Here is a 16,399-nt window from a genome sequence, read left to right as displayed (position 1 = left end):
TGGAATATGGTCCCTCACAATGCCAAGTGACTCAGCACTCATTTTTGCTTTATTCTAATCAAAAGGAAACTAAAATGTGCCCAGTGGCCTGGCCACAAAAAGGAGAATGGTTCCACTGGAAGGGGGTTTCCCTATGAGGCTGTGTAGGGAAAGACAATGTTTGCATAGGATTATGCAGTTCTGGAAAAAACCCCAACAGGCAGCACAGAAGTGCTCTCGTGCCGTTGTGTGCTGGATGTTTGCCAGAGACTGCTGTGCTGAGCTGCTACCCCAGAGCTCAGGGGTAGCTGCACTGAGGGCTCTGTGTCCCCCAAAGCACTCAGCCTGCCCTCCCCACAACCACAGGGCTGGTGAGGAGCTGAGGCTGGAATTCATCCAGCCCAGTCCCTGGAGATGCTGCCCAGGACCACATCCAGTGGGCTGTGAGACTCCACAACCTCTCTGGACAGCCTGTTTCAGAGTGCAATAAAGTTTTATCTGGTGTTTAAATAGAATTTCTTGTTGCCTCTTGTCCTGTTAGTGGCCACCACTGAGAGTTGGGCTGCATCTACTTTATTCCACATACATTGGACAGAATCCTCTGAGCCCTCTCCATCCTGAACTGTACCAGCATCTCCTCCCTGGACAAATACTACTCTCTCTTCATCATCTCTGTGGCCCTTTGCTGGACTGTCTCAGTATGTCCACACATCTCCAATCCTGGGGAGCCCAGAACTGCACCCAGGACTTGAGGAACAGCCTCACCCATGTTGAGTTGAGGGGAAGGGTCCCCTCCTTCAACCTGCTGTCAGTGTTCCTCCTCATGCAGCCCAGGAGCCTGATGGAATTTTGGTGGCAAGGGAATTTTGCTGCTCATGTCCAGTCTGGTGTCCACTAGGAGCCCTGGGTCCTTTTGTGCCAAACTGCTTTGTGCCAAAAAGCTGGTCAGCACTGCCATATACACGTGCCTGGGGATGTTGTTCACAGGGTCAGGACTTCGCACTTCTTTTTGAGCTTCATGAGGTTCTCCATCCTGATGAGGTCTCCATGGATTTCACACAGGCCAAAAGTGATAAAACAGGGGGAACAGCTTTAAACAAAAAAAACAAAAAAAAAAAAAAAAAAACAAAAAAAAAAAAAAAAAAAAGGGAGATTAGGATTAAATATTAGCAAGAAATTCTTCTCTGAGGGTAGTGAAGCTCTGGAGCAGCTTGCATCCAGGGGGAAGCAGTGACTGCCCCCTCCCTGGAAGTGTCCAAGGCCAGGTTGGACAGGCCTTGGAGCAGCCTGGGATAGTGGAAGCTGTCCCTGCCCATGGCATGGGGGACAGACCTGGGTGGGTTTTAAGGTCCCTTTGATCCCAATACATTCCATGATTCTATGATGGCAGCATGTCCCTGTAATGTGACAAGCCATCCTCCCAACTTTGTGTTGCCTGCCAGCTCACTGAGGGTGACCTGTGTCCCATCAGCCAAGACATAAACATATTAAAGACTACCCAGTCTCAATCCCTGGGTTTGCCTGCTACTGACTGGCTCTAGCTGGACTTTGTGCAATAGATCACAGTCCTCCAAGCACAGTGTCCAGCCCATTCTCAGCCTCTCTCACTGCTGTTTCACTAATCCACCCTTTATCACTTTGCCCTTAGCAGTCACAGGCATCCCAAAGGGCAGGATTTCACCTGGGAGCAGGGAACTCGCTAGCAGAAGGGGTTTGCCAGACCTAAGACATTTTGCCAGCCTCAGCCACTCCCTCCAAGTGATGCATTGGGTACAAGATGGATTTTCTGGCTAAAGAGGTGAGATGAAAGTAGGGGACAACCAGCCTGATGTGGGAGAGACTAAGTCTCAGCAGGTCAACAACTCAGGGCAGCTCCTTGGGAAGCAGGAAGAGGGATGACCTGGGCTTCCTGATGTCCTGTCACATTCTGGGCATGCAGTCAAAGACCCCTCCACTGCAGAGAGGCTGCTCAGACCTCTGGTTATGTTCCTGGGCCTGGATTTTCTCTCCCAGAACTCTAAACCCCCTGCTTGGCTACCCTGGAGCTGCACATGAGAGCAATGCAGGCACTGTCCATCTCCAGCTGGCTTGTCCCTGGCAGGGACTAAAAGGAGAAGTTTGGAGGTTCCTTAGACTAGTCTGCTCCTTCCCATGCTTATCCCATGGGGAGGGTTTGTTTTGCATCCCTCCTTTCCCTCATGGTCTGGTCCTGCATTACACCCCTGGTGCTGCTGGCTGTGGCACATCCTCATCTGAGCAGAGACCTCACCAGAAAGGCCAAGGATGTGCTTTTAGAGGGAGCAGAGTCTCTGTAAGTCCTGACAAGGATATCAGAAAAGCTGGTGGATTTTGCCAGAAGCAGGATATAAGGTCTTTGTTCCCTTGGTTAGTCTGATCAGCTCAGCACAGAACAAGAAGTGGCTCCAGCTTGCGGCTGAATTGCTGCTGAAAAAAAATAAATTATGGCTTTTTGCCACGGAAATAATTCATTCAGAAACCAACAGTGGGAGTTTTATGTTGCTCTGTTCTTGCAACTCACATTTGAGTGTGACAAACACCAGCGCCAAACGGAGCAGTGACAAAGGCTGCAGAAAGGCACCCCGTGGCTGGCACCACCCTGTCACCAGCAGGTCACAGCTTTGCTCATGGGAACTTTGCACCTTCCTCTCACCAGCTGCCACCTGCAAGGCACAAACCATGAGGCTGATTACATGCATGGGGCACAGGGGGATGTGGGGAGGTGAGGTGCTGCGATGGGACCTGCAGCTCTGTCTTTCACCTGGAAGCTCTGAGATGGTCAGTGTGAGGAAAGAAAGCACAACTGAATGTGAGGAGGTGAAGGGGGAGGAGGAGGAGGTGGAGGAGGTGGTGCTGCAAAAAACTGCTGCAGCTGCAGCCCCTTGGTTATGTCAGCAGTGGGTGCCCACAAAGTTGCTTTGTCAGCTGGAATGTTGCTTCCCCCGGGGTGCTGGGAAGCCTCCTGGACAGGGGGGCAGCTCCTGCCAGTCACAGTCACCCCCTGCCCGCAGCACTCCTGCTTTGAGTCACCGGCCGCAGCCCCTGGAGCTCTGCACGGCGACCCCAGACCAGTCGCCCTTGCGGACCTCTGGGCCCAGTTTCTGTTTTCTGGTTTCGGTTTTCTGCTTCTGTCTGCTGGTTTTCGCTTCTCTGGCAAATGCTAGAGCTCTTTGCTATTGCAGTTCCTGCAGTTTTAGTGTTTATTAGCTGACCCTTCCCAAGCTTCCTTTATTATTCCTGGAAAAAAGCCATTCTTTACCATTGGCCTCACTTGACTGGGCTATGAGGTTTGTTTTGGTGCAGGCAGGGTAGAAATAGAAAGCTAAAATTATTCAAAGGAGAAGCATGTAGGAAAGGCTGTTATGGGGCTGCTGAGTCTTCACCCCTGGGATATAAACAGTGACAAGGATTAAGCCAGAAGCTTTTAAATTCCTTCAAGCTGCCCTGAAATCCTGCCCTTGCCTAGAGACACAGGTCACAAAGCCAAGAACCCAGGGCAGGGGAATGGGGGTACTTTGCCCATGGGTGATGGTGAGGGCTCCCCCCAGGCTGGTGGGGGACTTTGTCAGCCTCCACCTGTTGCAGTGTGAAGCAATATCCTGTCCCCCTTCAGGTGTGCCAACCTGTCCCTTCCCCTCCCCCTTGCCCCCTTCCTAAATGCTGTCCGTCATGCTCCACATTCCAGTAAGGGCGTCGTGTGATTGGCAGAAGTTCAAAAGCTGCTTCTCAGACTTTGGGTCATTGGCCTGTCCAGGTGTCATTGTCCCCTGAGACCCTCCCCCTCCCACCTGGTTGGTGGCTCACCTATCCTTTCCCTTCCCCCTCCCTGTGGGTTTAAAAGTCACAGAGACCATGTGGTCGGTATTCTGTTGGGAGCTGTTACCAAGATTCAGAGCTTTGTGACCCTGGAATAAAACTCTGGATTTAACCCTCCGGCAGAATCCTCTTCTCTTCCTCTTCACCGTCGCCTGAACCCTTTCCACCAGAGGTAAACTGAGTGTCTACCATGCCTGGACTTGTTCCGAGTGCCTAACTGCAACTTCCAGCCAGCCAAAGGTGTCTCTGAGGTGAAAAACCACAGCTGCTGCCTTTGGTCCAGCACCAGGGCCGGATGAGCCCAGGCACGTTCCACCCAGCAATATTGGGATTTTATTCCAGTATCCCCCTGGGGCACAGCTCATCTGTGGGGGCTGCACTATCCCAGCCCTGGCACTGAAGGACCTTGGAGCACAGGAAGGATTATAATTCCATCCCTGTTACTGCCTGTAGCCTTTTCTCCTCTTTCCATAGGTCCACAAGTGGATGCAAGCTCTGGGGAGTGGGATGATCCATTTGGGAGATGCTGGTGGCTTCACCTGGGGCAGAGGTGAGGTGCTCTGGGGGTCAAAGGACTGCCCCTCAGGTGATCCTTGACTGAGCTCAGGTCCTTCTACTCCCACTCACAAGCTGACCCCACCAAGTCCCAACATGTGGGACCCTGTGTGGTCCCCATGGGATGCAGGAACCCTGGGGCTATGGAGGGATGGGGATGCTGTGGCTGTGGAGGTGGAGGGGGGGGATGTAGGAGAGGCCGTGGGGGTTGTGGAAGGATGCAGGGGCCCACAGGGGGAGGCTACAGGGCCATGAAGGGATGCAGGAGAGGCTGTGGAGCTGCAGCACAATCAGTGAGCAGTGCCAAAGCTCCCTGAGCCCTCCCCTCTCTCCCAGGGGATGCCAGGCACAGCCCGTGCTAGCTGGGGAAGCCAGACAATATCCCCTTTGACGGGCACAAACCCATCTGGGGTGGAAAAACCCTCCATATTACTGGGGACAGGACCTGCACTTCAGAGAAACACTGCCAAGCACCCCTACCTCCAAACAGTTCCACACGTGGGAAGTGGTTTGACAGCTTTGAATAAATCATGAGGCCAGTGAACAACAGTGCATGAGAATGGCTGTTCACTGGCAGCTGCAGAGCTCACACCTCACTGTGGGACTGGGGCTCACACCTCCCATGGGGCTCCAACCTCCCCACAGTGATACAGCCCTGCCAGGACCTTGCAGAGAGGGGCCAGCACTGGGCAAGGGAGTCCAGGGGGCCATCAGTCCCCATCCCTAGAGGGGTTTAACAGATGTGTGGATGTGGCGCTTGGGGACCTGCATTAGTGGTGGCTCTGGTAATGCTTGGAGGATGGTTGGACTCAGTGACCTCAGAGGGCTTTTCCAGCCTAAATGATTCCATGATTCTATGATTAGAGATGTCCTCCAGCTGTGGCAATAGCCCTGACACAAGTTTGGAGGTTATTCCTGCTCTCAGGGGAGGTTGTGGTTCTAACCTGTGGGGATCAGCCAGACATCCCATGCTCCCTGGGGCTGCCTCCAGCCATCCCACCCAAAAATGCCTAGAACACTCCACAGCAGGAGCACCAATGAAAATGAAAACTATTTGTGTCTTGCTTATTTTTATTTTTCCTTGATTATAATGAGCAGGCAAGGCCCACTGGGTTGATTAAAAGTGGGTTTGCTATTCATAGAATCATAGAATCAAAGAGTGGTTTGAGTTGGAAGGGGCCTTAAAGAGCACCTTAGTCCACCCACCTCACCCCCCCCACCACTATCGACAGGGATCCCTCCCACTGTCCCAGGCCGCTCTAAGTCCCAGTGTCCAACCTGGCCTTGGGCACTTCCAGGGATCCAGGGGCAGCCACAGCTGCTCTGGGCACCCTGTGCCAAGGCCTGCCCACCCTTACCAAGAAGAATTCCTTCCTCATATCTATTCTAACTCTACCCTCTTCTAGTTTTCATCCCAGCAGAGCTCTGAATTTTCAGCCTGGTCCTCTCTGCTTCTTTCTGGTGGACTCAAAAATGATCTGAGTGAGGTGGGCAGAGGATGCAGCCCCAGGAGAGACACTTTTTCTTGTCCTTCCAGATATTTGGGGTTTGAGGGATGCTGAAGGGGGTGGGTTGGGTATTTCCCAGCCCCTGAAGCCAGCAGTCAGGGTGAAACAGGGACACAGCCCCACAGTCACCTCCCTAAGGCTCAAAAATTGCAAAACCTCAGATTTTCCCTCTTTCTTTCTTTTCTTTTCATGCCAAGAATGGAGAGGGGTGTGGAGCAAAGAGGCTTTTTTATTTCACCTTAATTTGCTTTAAAATACTGTACAGTTTATCCTTTTTGGTTTGCTCTGCTTCAAAAGAAAGGCCAGGAGGTGTCAGCCATTAGAAAGAGGAGTATTCCCTAGAATATTTTATTTTGCCTTTGCTGGAGAAGAATGGGACCTTTAGCGAGATACACATTTCTTATCAGCTATGACCATCTTCCTGTCCTGACATGACTTTGGGGAAACACAAAGTGTTTTCTGTGAACCAGCCAGAGGTGACCAGCCGAGGTGGCCGTGCTCTCCCCTGGACCCACCAAACTGGAGACAGATGGTCCCCAGTCACTCCCACAGGCACAGCTTCTTACTGGAGTCAGTTCTAGGATGTGACATCATCTAAAAAATTCCAACATTTCTCCAGCAATGTCAAGAATGGTAGGGGTGAAATTTCTCCACGCTGATGGAATGTCATCAGTGCTGGAGCTGGAGCAGGGCAGGATGGAGCTGCAGCAGGGGTTGGTGGATCTTGGCTTAGGGGCAATTTCTGAACTCAGGACATCTTTAATGACTTCCTTTTCTGAGTGAATCCCAATTCCTCAGCATTAAACCCTGCTATAAATAGCAACTTACATCAGCCAGTCTCACCAGTTTTTTCCAAGTTCTCCTTTCATTCAAGACAGAGAATTTCCCTATTTTCTTATTTTGGGCATTTGCTTTACTTAGCACTTTCTCCTGGGATTTTTCAGGGGACTCATAGAAAACCTCAGTCATATCCCTCTATGTAAAACAGGGCAACATCAACCAGACTCCTTCAGATGGCAAATGCCACTGACTCCAAGCACTGCCTGCTGGGTCAGGAATTCTGAAACCACCTGATGGGAAAACTTCCTTCTTACACCACCACTTTGCTGTGTAATTAAATTAATCCCCCCAGAGATGCTCCAGCCCATTTTTCCCACTCTTCCATGGCCATCTTCATGTCTCAAGGCAACTCCCAGGGAAGCTGGTTCCTCCTCTGAGACACACTCAGCCTCCCTTCCTAAAAGGGGGAAGAGCTGGAAGAGATGACTTTCTCTTTTCATCATCATTGGAATGTGGGAAATGGGTAAGAAAACATTTTTAGGAGCATGTTGCATCCCAGGGCATCACTGGCATGACTGTAACCTCCCACCTCCATCCAGCTGGCCATGAGCTGGCAGAGCAGGATCTTTTATCAGATTTCTAGGGAAGAATTAGATTCCTAGAAACCAAGCAACTTGGCTTTGGGGTTCTTTTTGGCTCTCAGCAGTAGAAAAGTTTCAGCCCTTACCAGTCCCCTGTAAGACACATTACCTAAACTAAACTGATCCTAAACTGACTTAGGAAATTTTTCCTTTTATTAATTTCAAAATAGCCCCTGAGAGTCTAAAATAATTTGATATGTGCTTGCTGACAAAGGGATTAAGGCACAGAGGTGTCCAGCTGCCTGAAAGGAAAAATCTCTCATTGAAAACATTTGAATAATCAAAGCAGATCCCAAACTAATTCTTCTGTTTTCATGAAACTCGTCTTTTAGCAGAACATTCTCCACATTTTGGCACTGTGTGCCTCGGGAGCAGGACGGGAGCACTTGGCTGGAGGTGCCAGATCTCCAGGCGTAACCCATGGATGCTTGAAGGCACAGTCAGAGGGGACAGTTCAGAGGCAAACCATGCTCCTACATCCATGTACAAGTTATATTCCCTGAGCAGCCAGGCAGGATCCAAGGGAGCTGATGCTCACTCCCTCCCAGGCCAGCTGGTGTCTGTCAGAATACCAGGTTCCCACCTCCTGCCTGGCTGGGCACCCTGCATGTGGAGGCAGGCTCTCTCCTCATCTTCCCAGGATATTTGGAGACAAGCAAGATGACAAACAGAGTGAGGCAATGGGACATAGACTGATGAGTGAGCCTGCAAGGTGCCTCTCTGCAAAGGGAAAGATGGAAAGGGGCCAGATCAGCTATGCAAGGGGATGCTCAGCTTGGCAAGAGCCATATTTGCTTCATGGGGTAGATCTGCCCTCCCCAGCCTGAGTGAGAGACACCACCACAGCTCCCAGTAGGAGTGTCCCTGAGGGTGGGGACAAGTCTGGGCCATCTCCTGTGCCTTGTCCTCTGGAGCCCTCGCTGCCCACCTGGAGCATGGAGCTAACCCAGCATGGCTGGAGGAGAGCTGAAGGATGTTGGGAAAACACCAGGTTATTTACAGAAGGTTCCTGGGGCAGTAACTGGAAACCTTTAATAGAAATAGGATGAGTCAGTACCCAGCGCTGCCAGGGGGAGTGCAGAGGTGCCAGGCTGAGGTTGTGTTGCTTCATTTACATTACAGACCTTCCACTGTTATTTAGGAAGTGTCTATCAAGACGTCACCATTCCAAATAACAACATGGAGACATTGCCCAGTAATGTCTGCTTTCCTTTAGAGAACAAATATCCTCCTGAGAACATCTCACTACAGCTGGACAGCCCTCAGCTCTTCCCAGAGCACTCATCACCTCCCTGCCCAGCCTTCCCTCTCCTCCTCAGGAAGTCTGTCAGACCTCCATGGCTCTCTGTGTGGAAGGTGTGGCTTCTTCCCAGTGACCCGTCCCTGTCTCAGCCCTTGCCCAGCCTTCTGAGAGCTCTTACTCTCTCCTACACATTGTACTACTTCCCCAGTCTGTGGTCATTTTCCCTCATCAGCCGAGACATTTCTTCCCAACATCCTAGTTTCTGCCCATGCTCTCACCGCACAGGTAATCTGCTCCTCATTTTCAGAATCACTGTTTCCTTCCTCACCTTGTTCCTGGAACTCCTTCTGCCTCATCTTCAGGGTTACAAATGTCCACACTTCTTTCAGCTTTTTGCATCCCTATGCCCAGACTACCAGTAGCTCTCAAAATGTAACTGTATAATCTTTATTTTTAAAAAGCAACTGTTTAATTAAATTGCAATTTAATGTCTCCTTACAGGACCTGGAGTGCATCAGGCATTTCCAGGAGATAACAAGTAGCCCATCTCAGCACTCCTTTCCTTTAAATTGAGGAGAAACTTGAGTGTTTCAGCTTCTCAGATTCCTCTTTCATGCCCACCACTACCTATGCCAGTGCCTGCAGTGCTGTCACAGCTGCAGGACGTGCCCTGAGGCACCTCCAAACATGGGGAACACATGCAGGACACTGGTGACAGCTCCTACCTCCTGCTCCTGGGGCACCAAGGGCTTCGCAAATATGGGAGAAGTCCTTGATAAAGGAGACTTCAGTCTCTTTTTCCCTAACCAGCCTCATCCCACTGATGCTTCTCGGCCCTCCAGTACAGCTCTTTCATGGATGCACTCTCCCCTCCAAGCTGCCAGGAAGCTTGGGTAACAGGGGACTTAACAAATGGAGGAACCTCCACAGAGGAACTTCTTACTAAGGGACAGGCATGAGAGAAGCAGAAATAGCCACAGTGACTGTTTCATATCCTGTGTCACTGGGGAGGCACTGAATCGAGCAGGGAGCTTCACTCTTCCGGAGCTGGGGCTGCCCTTTTCCATCACGAGACTGCAGCACAAGTGGACTCTGGTGGAAATTCCACCATGCCTACGCAAGCCTCTGCACAGACCCCTCGCTCCATAAATTGAGGGGCTGCTGATGGTCTCAGCATCAGACAGCAAAGAGGCTTCCAAGCTACCCTTGCCTGCTCCAGCTCCAGCCACCACTTCTCCAGCAACATGAAGGGGTTTGTGGTTGCCCTCACCATCCTCATCGCTGCCTTCTGCTACCAGACTTCTGCTGCTCCATGTAAGTCCAGGGTCTCTCCACCCTCTCTAAGTGGGGACAGGAGGGATGTTGCTGCTGGAACAGCCTCTTCTGGCAGCAATTCCACTCCGGGTCCCTCCCTCTGTCCCACCATCTTCTGGCAGGTGCTCCAGGGTTGTGGGACAAGAAGAGCTCAAAGACCATTAGCATAAAAGCTAAAGGTTTGTTACCCTTTTTAGGGTAAAAGCACAACCATGCCCCCCACCCCTGCTACAGGGGTAAAATGTGGGCACCCTGAGGAAGGCTAGGGCTGGCCAGGTTTAGGCTGGGAGATGTTGCCTGGTGGCATGGGCTGTGTCAATGCAGCTCAGGGTGAACCAAACAGGGAAATAACTGAGGGAAGAAGAAAAAAGATCCCATCTTTTCTCTTCCTCCTCCACATAATCCCTGCTCCCTAGACCCAGGGATGGGTAATCCCAGCTCCGTGCCCTGTCCCCCATCCCTTGCCACTGCTTATGACTGTCTTTGCCCTTCACAGTTGGCTCCGACCCACCAACCTCCTGCTGCTTCTCCTACATCCCACGGCAGCTGCCCCGCAGCTTTGTGAAGGATTACTATGAAACCAACAGCCAGTGCTCCCAGCCTGCTGTCGTGTGAGTCCCTCCTCCGAGGCAGGGGTGTTTTGGGCTGAGGAGCCAGGGAAGCAGAGGCCCTTTTCCAATGACAGGGAAGGAAGGCTGGGATAGACAAGAAGTACAAGGTGGTGCTTGGAGCACAAAAGCCATATGCTGCTCCTGCTCTACCCCTTTGCAGATAAAACTGGTGGCTGCTGGATAGGATGGGGCAGACATGGAGCTGCTCATCTTTGGGAGAGGCGAGGCTTGGGCAGGGCTCTTGTCCCAGCCCTGGAGGTATCCAAGGCCAGGTTAGGTGGGGTTTGAAACAACCTGGTCTAGTGGAAGATGTTCCTGCCCGTGGCAGGGGATGGAACTGAATAAGCTTTTAGGTGCCTTCCAAAGCAAACCATTCCATAATTCTATGATTCTGTGATTCTCCATTCAGTGCGCTCTCCCACCAAAAACTGACCTCCTTGCACCCCACAGGTTCATCACCAGGAAGGGCCGGGAAGTCTGTGCCAACCCCATGGAGGACTGGGTCCAGCAGTATGTGAATGAGCTGGAGCTGGACTGAGCTCCTGCACAGATCCAGCTACTCCATGTCCCCAGCTGCCGGGATGGATGAGCGTGACCAGCTGGAGTCCACTGGAAGTGCTTCAATGTCATTTAGAGCTAACTGAGAAACTGAAAACATTCCAAAACCCAACTTAATGTTGTGCTATTTAATTTTTTATAGGGGAGGGATCAGGTGCAATAACTCTGAGATAAAAAATATTTTTATTTAATATGTATATTATTTTTTTAACCTGTAGACTCAGGTTATATTTTCTGTATTTAAGTAACTATATTTTTGATATAAAATTCAATTCAGATGTCAATAAATAATTTTTTTTGTAAGAATCTTCTGTGTTTGCCTCTGTTACAATCCTTTGGGATGACAGTAGCTGAAATTATAATTGACAGCTGGTTCTTTATTTCCTCTTCCACACTGTCAAAACTCCTACAAGCTTTCTGTGTTTGAACATCTTGTTTTGCAAAATAATGACAAGAAAAGCCATGAAGAAGGAGTTGTGAGAAAGGCAGGGATTACATTCAGGTAACTTGTCTCAAGCTTTTTTTAAGGTATTTAATCTCCATTCATTATGACAACTGGAAGCTCAATAAATTCCATTTCTGGGCCCATTATAGTCAATCAAAATATTACCTTTAGGGGCTGAAATTCAACATATAGGCTGTTTTAAGGAAAGCTTTCTGAGAGGTACAGATAAAATAGATCAGCTGTTTCCAGAGCTGAGGGGAGAAAAAATATGTTTCACTGCAAGAATTTTATAATTATTTCATTAAGCTCTCATTTAGCTGGGACATGAAGCTTGCCAGATATTCTCTCTCAGTAATACTTTGACTGCAAAACCTGCTCATCTGTGGAGATGCCTGTCCAGACATGACCATGCCAGGCCCCAGCCCAGGGCAGGACCTGACCCTGCAAGGAAATATCTCCTCTAGTCCCACCCTGAGGCTGAAGGAAATGGAGCCCACCTTAGTGAAGGTATTTCCCACATCTGATGGCATTTCCCACACCACTGATGGTGTTTGGGATGCTCTGATCAGCTCTGGACAGGCTCTGTTGGATCACCAAGGAGTATTTGGGTTCCTCCTGCCTGGATCTCTGGTGCACTCCACAGAAAAATTCTCAGCTTCCCACACTGCGTTTCCCTACTGGATTTGGGATTTCAAACATAAACATCAGCGGGACACAGGCTAGTAGGGCAGGAGGTGGCCCTGGGGAGGGGCCTTGAGCAGAAACAGAGGGTGGATGGTGAGCAGGGAGAGGCAGATCATCTGGGGCTGGGAGGGATCAGGGGGACGTGGATGAAGGAACACATCGCTCCTCGCTCAGGGAGCTGCAGCCCCCGGCTCCTCAGCCCACGGGGCCCTGTGGACCCCATCAGTCATCCCACCCCACTGCTGACTGCATCCAGCTTAAAACAGCACCCTGAGAGGAGGGAAGTGAGGTAGAGAGCAGGACTAGAGCCCCCTTCCCTGAGACACTCCTGGGAGGGGAGGGAGCCTGTGGCTGGGAGGTTCAGATGGGCATTGCCACTGGCATGTGAAGGGGCTGGCTTTGGTGAAAGCCTGGACTCACCAGACCCTGCACACCACAGGGCCAGCTCCAGAAGGCAGACTCATCTTGACCACTGAGTACCAGCCACCCTGGGTGCTGCTGGATAGATTCACCCTGAGGACTGACATTGGCACAAAGCCTAGTGCCCAGAGCTGCCCTCACTCCAGGGAACAGCAGGAACAGGAGACAGGAGGGGGAAGACCTGTGATGGGATTATCCCAAAATCACTTGAGTCTTCACAGTCCCTCTTGCATACAAGCCCTGCCTGCCTCTGTGGCACTGGGAGCAGTCCCACAGCCTCAGGTCTCTTGTGGAAGGGCACAGGGTCATCCAGTGAGTACCATCCAGCACTGCTGGAGCCTGCAGCAGACAACCTCTTGTGCAGTGTCCTAAAGCACCAAGGGCATGTTCCAGCCTCCCACAGCCATGCCCTCCCCCTCCACTCCAGGGTACCTCAGCTGGCTCCTCACCGCTGCTCTGGGAGCCTGCAGGAGCCCAGAATTACTCATGTCTTTCTTGATCTTGCACCCGTCTGTGTGTGACAGCTCAGAAGAGCCAGCGAGGAGCTGTAGCTCTACACCCCCAGCAGAGAGGTGAGAACTGAGCGCCTTCTCAGAGGCTCAGAGCAGGCAGGGGCTGTAGTACCCATGGCACCATCAGCTCAGATACTCAACCAGGGTCACCCTGCCATGCGTCCTGGATGTATTTGTGGTTGATGCAGCTGTTTGAGGCTGATTTTGCTGCTAGAGCTGAGGCATGCAAGGAGACCCTCACATTATGCAATCATTGGGTCACAGAATCATGGAATCATAAAATCAAGGAATGGCTTCAGTTCAAAGGGACCTCAAAGCTCATCCTGCTCCACCCCCTGCCATGGGCAGGGACACCTTCTGTCGTCGCAGGCGCCCAGCCTGGTAGTAATTAGCATTGACTCCATGATTCACAGAAGGCTGATCAATCACTTTATAAAACTTACTTATTAAGAAACCCATTGCTTTATAGACAGTTACAATACAGCTGGACTTGACTGGTCCTTCAATCAAAACCCATCACCACTGGCTACTCAAGAAGCCCCCCTTTGGTAAACAAATCTCCATAACACATTCCACATGTTCACAACAACAGGGGCAGCAAGTGAAGACAAGAATTGTTTCTCATTATTTTCTCTGATCTTCTCACAACCTTTCCCAGCACAATGCCTGGGAAAGTTGTGCTGCTCTCTGTAGCCAGAGAGCTACTGCCACAACCTTCCACTATCCAGGCTGCTTCAAACCCCATCCAGCCTGGCCTTGGACACTTCCAGGGCTGGGGCAGCAACAGCTGCTCTGGGCAACCTGTGCCAGGGGCTCCCCATCCTCATGGTAAAGAGGTTTTTCTCCCCAGGAAGTTCATGCCTGGAGCTCAGGGCTAATTGTGGTGCTCATCCCTCCCATAAACGGTATCATGGGGTGCTCCAGCAGGTGGGCACCAGAATCACAGAACATGCTGAACTAGAAGGGATCCTTAAGCTTAACAGACAAAGAGAAAAGTGGGGCTGGGACCAAGAGGAGGGTGGTTTTCTGTGGAATTTTCTCAGAATTCAGATCAAAACAAGAACAATGTTGTTAAGGGGTTTGGAATTTGTAAACTACTCATCCTGAAATCAGAGTGTGGAGTTTACTGAATGTTTTGCACAATGTATATTAAAAAAATCACTTTTTTTTTGGTTTTGTGGGGGTTGGTTTGTTTGGTTAAGTTTTGTTGCTGTTGTTGTGGTTGTTTGTTTGTTTGTTTGTTTTTTGCCAAAAGTTCTGTGCAAACCTAGCTGTGAACAAAAATTCAATCATTACTGTGATAAGAATATCATTATTATACTATACGTGCATATGTCTCCATATTTGCTGTTTACATCACTCTAGTGTGTCTGTAGGCATTTTGAGGCACATCAAATACCAGAGGAATCAGAGGCTGGAGTCCAGCATCTCACAGAAGGAAGAGCCAGGCTGTGCTGATGAAGATGTGGATTGAAGCCAGTCAATGTTCATGGTCTGGGCTTTTACATCTCCACTTTTCAGAGAGGAATTAGACATACTGAAGGTAAAATGCTTGTGCACCCAGAAATGCCAATTCTGTGCCTTCCTCCCCATCCCAGGGCCCTGGTTTGCCACAGGGAGGGGAGGCTTAGTCCTGCATGCAGAACAGCTCTTCCCAGAGACACTATGAGCAGGGGGTGTGTCACTTCTGAAGGACCAGAATCCAAATATAATGTAAAAGGGGATGGGTTTGTAAGCTGCATACAAAAGAAGGGTTTTCCTAAAGTGGTGAAATATCCCAGACTTCCAGGGCTAAGGAAGACACATAAGTATTACAGAAGAAATTGTGCCTGGCTGTTGCCTTCCCTATGATGCCCAACAAAAGGCAGAAGTGGCCAGGAGGACCCAAAAGAACATTTCTGTTGAGTTCTTAGAAAGATGCAGATGATGACTCACATCCCCCTGAGATGATGAAGCATTTTCTTCTAGAAGAGAAGGGTGCAACATTTTTGAGAAAGCACATTTCTAAAGTTGCAGGTCTGTTAACTGTGCTGAATCATAACAAGGGACACTGCCAGTGCCTGGGAGTGAGCAAACTGCCCTGGGAGCCAATGCCTAAAGCGTTATTTTAATCGATTGATATCTCAGAAAAACAGTAACACCCAATCCATGGTTCCTCTGCCGGATTTGGTATCTCAAGGGATTCCTCCTTCAGCCAAACCACACCCCTTGAGCAGAATAGTCCTTGGCTGGGGTAATAGATGGACTCAATGACATTAGAGGTGTTTTCCAACCTGAACAATTCCATGATTCTATGATTCTCTGCTGTGCTGTGCAGCCATTCCCTCTGGATGAGGCTGAGCAGGATCTGGTCCTTGCAGGACAGGGTCTGTGTGGAGACTATAGCCAGACAACAATGCACTGCCACTGAGGACCGGGACAAACTCCATTTGCCATGGCTTAGAGAGGAATCCTGCTTGCAAATCACCCCAGGATCAGTTTCAGAGCAGCAGGGAGCTCCCAAAGCCAGGTTCCAGTGCTCCCAGCTGCTCTCCAGCTGCCTACTGCCAACCAGTCTGGGCATCAGAGGGCAGACTGGTATCTGCTCCAAGCAGTTCCTTAGAAGCACATGATGCAGAGTCCACCAGATGGAAAATCTGGGAGCCTACTCAGAAATATCTCATACCTTTGACCTCCACTGTCCTTCTCGGGGGAGGCAGATTCATGATTGCTAGAAACACTTTGGATGCTGCATTGGGGTGAGCTCATATAGTTTCGTTTCTTCCCCTGCTTGCAAGATCTCTGAATTGTTGCACTTCCTTCTGCTTCTTCTGGAAACACTTTATCCCCCACAGCACTGCAGCAAGTGCCATTTGTCCATCACCTGCCAGGATCAGGTTGCTCTGGACGGTTTCTATTCCATCACCTCCTCCCACTCCTGGTTCAGTGACATTTACCCTACTTCCTTCCCTGCACAACAGGTTTCTGTGGCTATCCTCACCATTCCTTCCACCAGCTGCCTCTGCTTTCAGCTCTTTGTTAAGGTCCTGAAGTTTATGTCCTTTCTTATCTCCTCAGGCTCCATAAACTCCTTCTCCATGGAGTGAAAGTAAGATCACAATCTCCATGTAATATCTCCAGGGTGTCAATACACTGCAGGACCCACTGAGACCAATCATCCTTCTCCTTCCTGGAACTGGCAAAGCTGTGGCTGAGCTTGTCTCACTAGTCTCTTCTCTCTGTTGTGCAGCCTCCAAAACATCCTGAAGGAGTGTGGGACTCCCCAAACACAGCAAAACTCAGTCAAGAGGAACTGCTCTCCCAGTCCAGCTAATT

General features: G+C 50.3%; 1 protein-coding gene across 1 annotated transcript; it reads left to right on the top strand.

Moving 5' to 3' along the window:
* The first annotated feature begins 9,542 nt into the window (after positions 1-9,542).
* LOC132337444 (C-C motif chemokine 4 homolog) lies at positions 9,543-11,329 on the top strand. Its single transcript, XM_059866037.1, has 3 exons — positions 9,543-9,854; positions 10,351-10,465; positions 10,916-11,329. The coding sequence occupies exons 1-3, from the start codon at positions 9,785-9,787 to the stop codon at positions 11,001-11,003; spliced, it is 273 nt and encodes a 90-aa protein (XP_059722020.1). The 5' UTR covers positions 9,543-9,784; the 3' UTR covers positions 11,004-11,329.
* Positions 11,330-16,399: the final 5,070 nt, after the last annotated feature.

The sequence above is a fragment of the Haemorhous mexicanus genome, chromosome 22, assembly GCF_027477595.1.
Source record: "Haemorhous mexicanus isolate bHaeMex1 chromosome 22, bHaeMex1.pri, whole genome shotgun sequence".
In the NCBI taxonomy this organism is placed as follows: domain Eukaryota; kingdom Metazoa; phylum Chordata; class Aves; order Passeriformes; family Fringillidae; genus Haemorhous; species Haemorhous mexicanus.
Note: the sequence above shows the minus strand (reverse complement) of the source record. Positions and strands in the feature narration are given on the sequence as shown.